This window comes from Candoia aspera, chromosome 4, assembly GCF_035149785.1.
Source record: "Candoia aspera isolate rCanAsp1 chromosome 4, rCanAsp1.hap2, whole genome shotgun sequence".
Lineage (NCBI taxonomy): Eukaryota > Metazoa > Chordata > Lepidosauria > Squamata > Boidae > Candoia > Candoia aspera.
In genome coordinates this window covers 75,787,950-75,800,038 of record NC_086156.1, presented here as the reverse complement: position 1 = coordinate 75,800,038, position 12,089 = coordinate 75,787,950, and the positions used below count along the sequence as shown (strand labels likewise).

Genomic DNA, 12,089 nt, shown 5'->3' with positions numbered 1-12,089 from the left:
GCGTTATTTCCCATCTTCTGCAAACCTGTTCCTAAGGGTTGTATGATGCCTTTAGAAAGCCACAACTGTATTAATTTCCCCCATCTTATCAAATCTTTTTTCACATCATTCCAAATTTTAACATAATTATTCTGAAGTAACATACTATTCTTAGTTGACAAAATTACCCCCAGATACCTGACCTTTTTTTCAATCTGGAATCCTGTCTTACCCATCAGTAACTCTTGATTGAACAGGGTCATATTTTTAGTTAACATTTTGGTTTTTTGTTTATTTACTTTAAGACCCGCCAATGACCCAAATTCTTTCAGTTTCTTCATCAGACGTTCTGCAGTATCCAAGGGATCCTGTAATATCAAAATTAAATCATCAGCAAAAGCCCTTAATTTGAACTCGCCTTGTTTGATCTTTAAACCCTTTATTTGTTTATCTCTTCTGATGTCTCTGTTAAGAACTTCCAATACCAAAATAAATAGCAAAGGTGATAAAGGGCATCCTTGTCTTGTTCCTTTTTGTCTGGTTCAGTTAATTCATCATTCACAATAATGTTTGCCTTTTGTGGTGTATAAATTGCCATAATTCTCCAAAGTCCATAATTTCCAAAACTTTAAACACAAAACTTAAACATAAAGTTCAAATTATCAAAGGCTTTTTCTGCATCTAAGAAGGTAAGAGCAGCTTGACATTAGTTATGATATTGTAAATATTCTATAATATCCAAAACCACTCTTACATTATCTTTTAACTATATTTTTGGTAAAAATCCACATTGATCATATTGAGTAAGTTGTTGTAAAACTTTTTTCATTCTTTCTGCTGTAATGATTGCCTATCCTAACAGAGTCAGACTCACAAGCAGGTACTTAATGATATCTGATTTATTGTGAGAATAGTATGCAAATACAGAGAAAGCTGAGAATGAATAAAAGCGCGCCAAATACAAACTAAAAACCCTCGGCTGAAAAGGTCATCCCTCCCCTCACCCGGCCATAGCAAACCCCCCCCCCCCCAGGTGCTGTTAACCGTTTTCTGCTGTTCCTGGGAAAGTAACCTTGAACACATGTGATAACCCAAACACATTCCAAACCAACAGCCAACAGATAACTCCCCGAGATGGAATCCTCCTCCCTTCCTAGATCAAACACGTATCAGGTAAATGACATGCGAAACGTTACGATGTACCAGGAACGTTGGAACGGTGAACATGACACTGCCAACACTGATGCAAATATTTTATAATCATTATTCAGCAATGATATTCGTCTATAATTTTTAACTAAACAAGGATCTTGTCCTTCCTTCCAATGTTAGCTTCTTTCCATGAGTCCGGCATTGAAGACCCTACCAAGATAGAGTTTATTAATGCTTTGTGTTGAGTTATGCTGTAGGTTACAATTATAGCTGAGGGCTTAGCGTATGTTTGCCACACTTTTATGGATTGTTGGGTTAAACCAAACCAGTGACTAAACTCAGACAGACTCAAAGAATATCTTTCAAACCCATTCCACTATTCCTATGCCAAATGTTTTGTTGCTTATGTGTGTCTCTTCTCTGGTAGTCCTGCTTCTTAGAAAAATCACTCAACTTTTCTTTATCAAGAAATAATAACAATAACTATTATGTTGTTGTTATCATCAGCATCACCGGTACTTTGATGTGTCTTCTTCGAGCAGTGTGAATTTGAGAGCTTCCTTTGCAGAATTCCCTTATTCAAAGGCAGGGAATGGGATTGAAGCCAGACTTTGCCCCGGAACTAGTTTTCAATCTGAGCTTATATACTGTACACCAATTTTTCACAAACAGAATGATTGGATCCTCAGTGGTAATACTAAGCCACAAACCACAGTGGTTAGGTTCGTACAAGTATTGACGTAGCATGTGGTGTCAACCTAACCACTGTGGTTTGTAAACCACAATTTATGGCTTAATACGATATAAAAACTCAGTTGTATTTGTCCAATTATGGTTTAAAAACCTAGTGTAACGTGAACCTAGCCATCATGACTTATAAAGAACCATGGTTAAATAAATGATGGTTTAGTGCAATGTGTGAATCCAGCACGTATCTCCAGTGATGCTTTATTTTAAAAATGAGAGATACTCATAGATGGCAGAAACCTTTACCTAGCCTTGGATATAAGAGGCCTGGTGGTGCAACTAGTAGTGTGCATATGTGCTCTGTGATATTTTCTCCTTCTGTATAGCTGCTGTGTTAACAAGGTTAGTCTGGAAAGGTGGATCTCTTCATCAGTTCTGACCTTCTCATCCTTTACATTTTAGTGATTTTCACTTTTCCATCCTAATAACAAGCACTTTCAGATATTAAATAACCGAAGAACACCAAAAAAAGTGCCTGTTTGGGTTCCTGAACAAACTGATGGTGGCAAAATGATGATACGTGTGACATTCTGCAAATGACACGGTTATGTCATTTGTAAAGGCAATCTTTTACATCGCAGTGCACATGCCATTTGTCCTCCATGGCCTCTCCTGTGGTACCAATGGAAGCAGCAGGCTCTTCTGTCTGAAGAACTTTCAGCCTTTCCTTGCAGATTGTCCTCCCTTCCTGGTGCTAGAATGTCTCCCCTGATGCCTTGAAAGAAGTATGAAGGAACAACTAAGGCAAAATAAGAGGCAACTCAGTCCTGGGAAAGGAGAAGGTGTGAGAAAGAAACTCAAAAGAATTCTGTCTTAAGTTTGTTTGATACGAGAGGGGGCAGAGGGAAACTGTGGCAGGTTTTCAAGATTCTGCTATATCCTACAACAATCTAGTATAATGTTTCTCAACCCTGGCAACTTGAAGATGGACTCCCAGAATTCCCCAGCCAGCCATACAAGAGCAACACTGTTTATGAAAAGAGGAAAGGGAATGAAGGCAATCAAATATCACCCTACCATCTGTGGCTGGGTGGGTACCCATATGTACATGTACACACATGAACAATTTTAAGAAGCCATAGCCACATAGTGTGATAGTGAATTTAAAAAGAACTTTTGCCACAAAGGGCTCTATGGCTTCCTTTCAGTTCTACTGTGGTTTTATCAACTCTTTAGCAGGGGCAATGTCACTTTTCAATGTTACGTATAGAATTTGATCCACAGTAGAAGCTGTTGGAGAGCCAGGTTGGGGTAGTGGTTAAGGCATCAGGCTAGAAACCCGGAGACCGTGAGTTCTAGTCCCGCCGTAGGCTAGGCACAAAGCCAGCTGGATGACCTTGGCCAGTCATGCTCTCTCAGCCCTGGAAAGGAGCCAATGGCAAACCACTTCCAAAAAACCTTGCCAAGAAAACTGCAGGGACTTGTCCAGGCAATCTCTGAGAATAGGACACAATTGAATGGATTGGAAAAAAAGAAGCAGCAGCTATTGATGATTTATTTAGTTTCTAACATCCCCCAGGGGAAATAAATGGATGATTTGGAGTCTGTAGTCCATCTGTACATGGATAAACACTTGGGCCCAATTCAGGTTCCAGGTGGGTCTCAGGCACCTTTTTACAAATATCCTTCTTGAGCTGAGATAGATCTCGTGCTCCTGGATTGTGTGAAATGAGGCAGCCTCTATTAGCACACCAGATTTGGAAGCCCAGCAGTATTTCTTTCGCTCCAGAGGTCCCAGCTCATCAGTAGTTAGTGGAGCTGAAACCTTTTAAGCTCAGACTGCGGAGACAGCTGGGTCCCCCCACCCCCCCACCCCCCATACAGCAAAAAGCCACAGCCAGTGAGGTGTACAGACATCCCACATGCTCATTTCCATTCTCTCACCTTGCACGTCCCCCACCCCCAGCTCAATTTTATCTATATTTCATGTCCTTTTGCAATTCCTCCATTTTTCTGTAACAAGGCTGAATTAATTTCACTCCACAGCCCATTTTAAAAGCCAGCCCTGGTACATGCAAACTCATGCTAAATAGCAGTTCTCTCAGCTTTTCCAGAATACTGTCTCTTCACGGGCACCCCAGAATTAGGAAGCAGGACATCCAGACTAGAATCATGCGTTACCCTAAACCGGTGTTTCTCAACCTTAGCAACTTTAAGATATGTGGACTTCGACTCCCAGAATTCTCCAGCCAGCTACAGTTGAGAAACACTGCCCTAAAATATTACTGTGGTTTGCTGGGTTGTGGCTTGCTGCATTTATGAAGCCTGCCACTGTGATTCTAAACTATGGTTTGGGGCTTAGCCTTGGGTGTGAACCCAGATATTGGCAGCTGTTTAATAAATACTGTCATAAGTACAATATGTGAACTTTGCAGGAAGGGGGAAATCAGGCAGAATTTGGTACTGGGCGCAGCATCTAGCTTGCTATTTGTAATATAATATGTGAAAGCAGACATGATGGAAGCAACTAAGGCTAGAGCAGCTGCTGATCCTACATCCCCCAACAATAGACCACCTTTCCCAAGCTGGGATGAGTGATAAAACCTGGGCTGACAAGTAGGGACCAGCCGACATTCACACACCAAGCTTCATGGCTGCGTGAAAACTCTAACCTAGCCAGCTGTCCATTGTGCCCAGGCAGACCTAGACCGAGCTGAACTTGGCAGATCTCTAAGAGCTAGGCAGGTTTGGATCTGGTTACAATATGGATGGGAAACCACCAGGAAATCCAAGGCAGTAGGTTAGACTGAGAAGTTTAACAAAAAACCCAGAACGGAATGAGAAACCACTTCTGTTCTGTTGCCAAGAAAGCTACGTGGATGGATTTCTCCCTAAAGTCACCGGAAATTAAGTCAGAGTCAAACTTGTTGCTAAATACTACACCAGAGAACCTTGCCTTCACTGGGATTCAGATACATCCAAAGCACCTAAGAACACCCTTGTATGTAACAATAACAACGTACAAACACGTAGATGTATTTTGGAAGTTTGCAAGGATGCAATCTACTCCCCCCCCCCCAATTTAAAGTGCAAATATCAAAAGATGGCCAGGTGTTTGGAACTTGATGCAGAAAATCTCACAAGGACTCCCTCCCTGCCCCCACCCTTGCGGCAATAAATGTAATTAAATAAATAACCAGTCATTTGCAGTCCTTGTAACAGGCAGCTAACATGGTTTGATGGGAGTCCCAGCCCTGTGGATTTTTCATAGTGTCATAAATGCTCTTTTCTCTTAGGAGATATTTCTAATAAAAATGATTAGTTGGAAGTATTAGTTAATAATGTAGCTCTCCAGCTTTTGCTGCAGCACAGAAGTTGGTCCTTGTTTCAGGAGCTGAAATCCCCCAGAGATTACTTAAGCGAAATCTCTTCCAGTTTTTATTCTCACTGATCTTACTGTCACTCTTTTCACTCACAGGGGGAGCTGTAAGAGGCACCCTGCCCCCTTTTCCAGATCCAGTAAAACACAAAACACTTCTCGTTACCAACCAACATCACACCTTTACTTCCTTGCTTTCAGAACCAAAGATTGAGAACAGTTCTATTATACTACAGTATTTGCATCGAGCAACCATATAGACCTAGCATACCAGTTTATGCTGATACATACATACATATTTAATCAGTTCAGTCAGGTCTGAATCTCAGAGACTGCCTGGACAAGTCCCTGCAGTTTTCTTGGCAAGGTTTTTCAGAAATAGCTTGCCATTGCCTCCTTCCTAGGGCTGAGAGAAAGTGACTGGCCCAAGGTCACCCAGCTGGCTTTGTGCCTAAGGCAGGACTAGAACTCACCGTCTCCCGGTTTCTAGCCTGATGCCTTCATCACTGCACCAAACTGGCTGATACAAGAATAACTTTATACACCAGCAACTCTTTAAATCTGTGTGAATGGCTCCATCTCGCCGCAGTCCTGAGATACATGCTTGGAGAATGCAGCTCCTCTTTGAAATTCAGGACAAGCTAAACCCCAAACATATTCAACAATCCTAGTTGCCTGGCCAAAATCTTACCAACAGCAGCTTCCTCTCCCCTCTTCTGAATTCTTCTGGCACCACCAGGTTGCTGGGCTGGATTCACAGCCAGGTGGACTGCTCAGCGCTCTCCCAATGGTGATCTGCCCTCCCACCTGTTCCACCTCCCTGGGCCCTTCTTCTGCTCTTGGTCTCTATCCTTTCTCCTACTGGCACACTGGGTTGATTTGCTTTGTGGGACAGGGTAGGGACTTCTCCCCCTCTCTGCTTCCCTGGAGCCCAAGCTGCAACCTAGGAGGGGGAAAATCCGTTTGTTTGTTTGTTTGTTTTTATTCACATTGGTCATAGCCGCCCAACTCCAATGGGCTCTGGGTGGCATACGGGACCAGAAAATCCATTAAAAACATTAAAAAACCCTAAAACCACAGACTGGACTAAATTAATCTTAAAGGCGACATAAATGAAAACAAAGCTGCCGCCCTCCCACCCCCCACATACAGTAATACATTAACCCAGCCCTGGGACCAAACCCAACCCAACCTAGGTTTTAAAAGCTTTCCAGAGCCCAAGGAGAAAGGGCATTCTTGGGGGTGGGGGGAGGCTATGCCGGAGAGGGTCTGCTTCCTCAGTCCTGTAAGATGATAACGTTTAATAGAGGGGACCTGGAGCACATCCAGGTGAGCAGAAACGATTGGGCACGTTATCTCCGGAAAACTGTTTATCTCCCTCACTGTAAATCTAATTCCTTTTCTTTTCTCAGGTTGCTTCATTGAGCTAACCACTTCCTTTTCTGCTTCCTAGCCATTGCTTCCAGGCTCACTCTCTTTCTGGGTCAAGCTTTGTCTGTGTCTTGCAGAATCCCTGGATCTGTGGGTTCCTGGCTGTATCACTTGCACCCCACAACACACCTTTTATATCCTGTTCCCCAAACTTTGCTTTCACCTCTCTCACGTGACCTCTCCCTCCTACCAAAAGGTCTCAGTTCGTATGTCCTTGTGCTTTGTCTTCTAAGATGCCCCGAATCTTATCCTGTGGTCCCGGTATCTTATCTTCCCCTTGTTCATCTTTGCATCCTCGTTCCTCTGTTTTGCATCCATCCATTCTATTGCAGTTATTACTCCTAGCATTTTGCTCTGGCTTCACTCATTGTTCCAGTTTATTGCCACCCCGAGTCCCAATAATGTGTGGTGTTGGCTATATTTATCTTGGGCTACAGATGCTGTCCTTAAGCATTTCTAATTCTTAGCAGTTTAAATGATTTTGCATTTGTTCATTTTAGAAGCTGCTTTGGGATAAAATCTACATTTCTTTTCCCAGACTATAACTTCAGTCATGGCCTTTCCCTAATCACAAATCCCATAATTGCCTGTGGTGGTCGAGGACGATGGGATCTGAGATTATGGGAGCTGAAATGCAGTGCCACTGGAAGATGCCACATTGGGAAAGATTGCGCTGCACCCCCGCTGCTTGGTATGGGCTGCACTGACGTCAGTCCTTTTATTACAGTAACTGGCTGGAGTTTTGCTGCATAGCAAAGTTAGCGAAGACACAAGGAGAGTAGAAAAGATGTTAGTAAACAGATGATGCAGAAAAGTTAAGGTGAGCCAGATTACAATATGCATGGATGTATTAAAATGCTGAAACCAAAAAGTAAAAGGCTAAATTGCTAAACTTCTATAAAATACTGGGGTACTAAACTACTAAAATTCCAGAACGCTAAAGTACTAAGACACTAAATTACTCGTCCCTGGAGCATCCTCATTCTCCAGTATTGGCCGTACTTTGTCCAGATATAGCTGCCTCACCAGCCAATTGATTCAGCCCTCACTTGCCAGAAAGAGATAATGAAAGGCACAGTGAAATGAAGCTGAGGGCTAGCCAGCTGTAAGCCAGCCTGTGCCAAGACAACCCTAGAGACTGGAGCATCTGTGGCAGTCCCCTGGGCCCAGATGTTAACCAATGGGTTGCTGTTACACCGAAAAGGCCTTTTCCTCCAGGCCTAGAATGTACCTTGAGTGCGGTTAGCGATGGCCTCTGCCCTCTGTATTCATGGTCCTGGTCTCACAACAGCAGGTCAGTGGAAGGTTTTCCTAACAATATGTTAAACTACTTTAGGATCTTGTTCCACTGTTGAAAAGTCTCTTTTCCCCAGCAGGAAGGAAAAACAGAGAGAGGATGGTTTTTCTAGCACATAAATGGCCAGCAGCCTTAAGCAGTCTCTTCTTCCCCTTTTTTCCCCTCTCCCTCCCTCCCTCCCCCACACAGCCTCCCTTCCAAATCAGATTAAAATAGTTTTTGCTTGCTTTTTAAAATAGGAAACCTTTTACTGACTCCCATGTGTCCTCCTCAAGTTTATTTATTCAAGGCGTTTCTGGGAAATGTAGAAAGAGATTTGTTAATATGTTTTCTACTACAGATTAAGGTTACTATGGTAACTAATCATTTTGGCCAGGTGAAGAGGTTGAATTTAATTGTCCCCTTTTCAGTTGTTAATTGTTGCACTGGGGGGGGAGAAGAACTTGCCTGGACTTGTTTTAGGTTCAGTTTCCCTTCTGTGTAGGCTTGCAGAGAGTATGCAGCTGAGAGAAATATCTCCTCTCAGCAAACAGCCTTTAAATATGTTTGTTTTCTGTAAATAAAATTATTTTTATAGAAATGCCTGGTGTGTGTCTTTTCTGATCTCTCCTGGGCCAAATGCTTTCTAGCACTCTGCCAACAAGATTGATGCTTCTCTCCCCCACAGGAATGGGGAGAAGGAAAATTGTGTTGGGTTCCCACTTTGACCATTCCTCCAACATGCACCAAACAGCACTGCCTTCAGTTTTCTTCCTTTCTGGAACTCTGCAGCATGAACGTGATGATTCAAGGGAAAGGCAAAAATGAAGTTTATGAAGTAGATGAGAGCCAGTTTGGTGTAGTGGTTAAGGCACCAGGCTAGAAACCAGAAGACTGAGAGTTCTAGTCCTACCTTCAGCATAAAGCCAGCTGGGTGACCTTGGACTGGTCATTTTCTCTCAGCCCTAGGAGGAAAGCAAGGGCAAACCATTGCCAAAAATCTTGCCAAGAAAACTGCGGGCAGTCACTAAGAGTCAACACTGATGTGAAAGCACAACAACAACAACAACAAAACCATGGGCTCTTTCATCACTCCCAGTGGGCCCTGGGCTAAGTTTATGGTGCTAATGTAATAAGCTCCCTCCTCAACGCATGCTGTTATTTCCTCCTTTTTTCTTTCCCCTTGTCTGCTAGCTCCAACGGTTCAAACGGTCTCTCTCGCTCAAGACCATCCTGCGCAGCAAGAGCATGGAGAACTTTTTCCTGCGCTCCAGTAGTGAGTTCAGGCTGCCCTCTGACGTCCTGCTCAGCCCTCCTGACTCCGTGCCACCCCCTTCTCCACCCCCAGCTCCAACTGAAGCGGAACCCTCCCCCAGGGCCCTCCACAAGTCCCTGGGGACCCTCAAGCCCATGAAGACCCACAGCTTCCAGGAGCACATCTTCAAGAAACACAATCCTTGTGAGATTTGCCATCAGCTTATTGTAGGTAAGCAGCCGAATGCCTTGTTTCCCACTGCCTTGGTGACGTTCACTAGCTCTTGCCAGGCACACTCAGGGACTGAACTCGAACCATGTTTTTCCTGTCCATGTCTGGATCACTTTAAACTCTGAATGCTGAGCTCCTGCCAAACCAGGATGACCCCCCTCCTCTCCCCCAAGTAGGTGTACACCTAGTAAGGATCAGGCATTGATTCTAGGCAGATGCTTGGACCAATAGGCATTGATGGCGGTTGGCCATTGATGTACCTCATCAGCATGAGTGGAGGCTGCAGAGAAGAGATAGAACAGCTGGAGTACAGCCAATGAAGGAGGAAGGAGACACACGCAGACTGATTTTTCTATTTTCTTTCTTTTTTTTTTCTTTCCAAGGAGGCTGACAACAAGCTATTGGAGGTAGGTTGAAGCTTTAGAGGCCATGAAGTTTGACTTTCTTTTGCTGGCAAGCATTGTTTGTATGGGTGCTTGCCCATTGCTCTGGGCTCATTGAGTATATTAGTAAAATAATTGTTTTTTCAATAAACACAGAGGAAAAATAACCTTGGAAAAGGATGGGGAAAAAAAACAGAAGATGATTGGGTCCTAATGGGCCACTTTCCAGATATGTTGACTAGGGAGGATGGGAATTGTCATCTACCTCATTAGAGATGGGTACATAGCCTGTTCCTTTCTATCGGGCATCTATTTCCTATCTTTTAACTTCTTTTCCCTTGCCCCTCAGTATTATTGCCCCAACCAACACACCTCCATTATCTTGATAGAAGACCTTCTAACTCCCTTGTGTCCTGGTTTTACCTTTAGGAAACTCCAAGCAAGGCCTACGATGCAAGACATGCAAAGTTAGTGTGCATCTGTGGTGTTCAGAAGAAGTTTCTCATCAGCAGTGCCTGGGCAAGACAGTAAGTAGCTAAGCAAAGCAATGCATGGGTTAGGATGGAGAGATCCAGGGTGGGAGAAGATATACTGTACTCTAAAGTTTACTCAGGGCTGATATAATACAGTACCACAGACTGTGGTAATTCATACATACTGCAGGAGGAGGATTAGTAGTGATATGGGGAAAAAAGAAACAGAGGAGGGTGGATTCTGAAGTGCCTACAAAGTATTTGTTGGTGCATTGAAGTTCTGTGTCAAGAGCAGTAGGAACGGGATTTCTTTACACAGGCTTTATCTTGCAAACAAATCACTGAAGGTTTTTTTTTCCCCCAAAACATATCCCAGGTATTCTAAACAGGCATATACCTGAATAGGTTCTGGGGTTATGAAGATGTCCAGAAGGATCTCTCAAAACTGGGTGAAGGGTTAATCAAATGATGAATAATTCAATTCAAGTAAGCGTAAAGTGATGCACCTTAAGGCAACACATAGCTCTCCCCAAATTTCAGATATACGCTGATAGGATTTGAATTGTCTTTAACCAGGCAAAAGATCTTCAGGTTATTCTGAGTAGATATCTAGCCAAAGCAGTTTTGCAAAAGGCAAATTCTATGGTAGGAGTGAAACCATAGAGAACCAAAAATAAAACAGCCAGCATTGTAACGTCTGGAATATCTGCACCTGGAATGCCGTTTACAGTTCTGGTTGCCACTTTTGAAAAAGGATTAAATGGAAGAAGTGCAGGGCGGAGCAGCCCAAGATGATCAGGTGTCATTAGCATCCTCCTTACAAAGAAAGGCTGGAACATGTGACACTCATACTCAGAAAAGAAATGACTGAGGGGGGCATAACTGAGGTATATAAAATCAAGCATGACATGGAAAAAGTAGACAAGGTTTTCTCCCTCTCTCAGAGCATTAGGAGAAGAGGTCATCCAATGAAGCAAACTGAAAGGACATTTAGAACAAGCAAATGAAAGCATGTTCTCACTCAGCACATAATTAACCTGTGGAATTCATTACCAATGGCATGGTGATTGCTACTAATATGAATGGCTTTAAAGCAAGATTTGATGGACACGAACTCTAACAGGGTTTGTTAGTCTTGAGACCGGATGTTGCCTCTGGGTTGGGGACAGCATGCCTCCAAACACCAGTTTTAGGGGAACAGGGGCAGAGGAGGGTAAGTCTCCATCTGTTGTTTAAGAGTACTCAGAGCCATCTGGCTGGCCACTGTGGCAAACAAAATGCTGGACTAATATAAACCTTGGCCAATCCAGGAAGGCTGTTATTATGTAAGATCAAAGTGAGCATATGGGATCAGGTTTGGTTTTAAAAATTGCCCCAACAAAAGAGAAGGTCTTTACGTTGTTTGAAAAAACCAAACTAAATCAATGAAGATAAATTAGACATAAAGCCATATGCTAAAAATATATTTCTTGCAACCCATATTTTTCTTTACACTTACTGCTAGTCCCAGCTGCCCGAAAATACTGTTTTGTAGATTATGCAAGGAAAACAGCCGACTCGTGTTTAGAAGAAGAATATGTTCCTCAAAATAAAGACTCCTGAAATTAATATCTCAGTTCTTGCTTATTTGATATGTTTTTCTGCTTACACTGGCTAAATCAACTCATTTGTCCTGCACATTCTACAAATTGAAAGTAGATTATAATGTTTTATTCCTAGATGCGTAATTTTTTCACTCAAGGACATTCCAAAGAGCACTTGGTCACTAATAAACACTTTTTTAGGTATTTCTCAACCCACCTCCTCTGTTTCTGTTCTTTTACATTTGCTCTTAACAAATTGT

At 42.9% G+C, this 12,089-nt stretch overlaps 2 protein-coding genes across 2 annotated transcripts in view; both read left to right on the top strand.

The window, feature by feature from the left end:
* Positions 1–12,089, top strand: part of MED1 (mediator complex subunit 1) — a 249,068-nt gene that overhangs the window by 193,391 nt on the left and 43,588 nt on the right. The window lies entirely within an intron of this gene.
* STAC2 (SH3 and cysteine rich domain 2) overlaps positions 1–12,089 on the top strand; it is a 43,961-nt gene that overhangs the window by 18,558 nt on the left and 13,314 nt on the right. The window contains exons 2-3 of the mRNA XM_063301988.1: positions 9,099–9,390; positions 10,203–10,300. Of these exons, the coding sequence (XP_063158058.1) occupies positions 9,099–9,390; positions 10,203–10,300 (390 nt within the window). The remainder of the gene's footprint in view (positions 1–9,098; positions 9,391–10,202; positions 10,301–12,089) is intronic.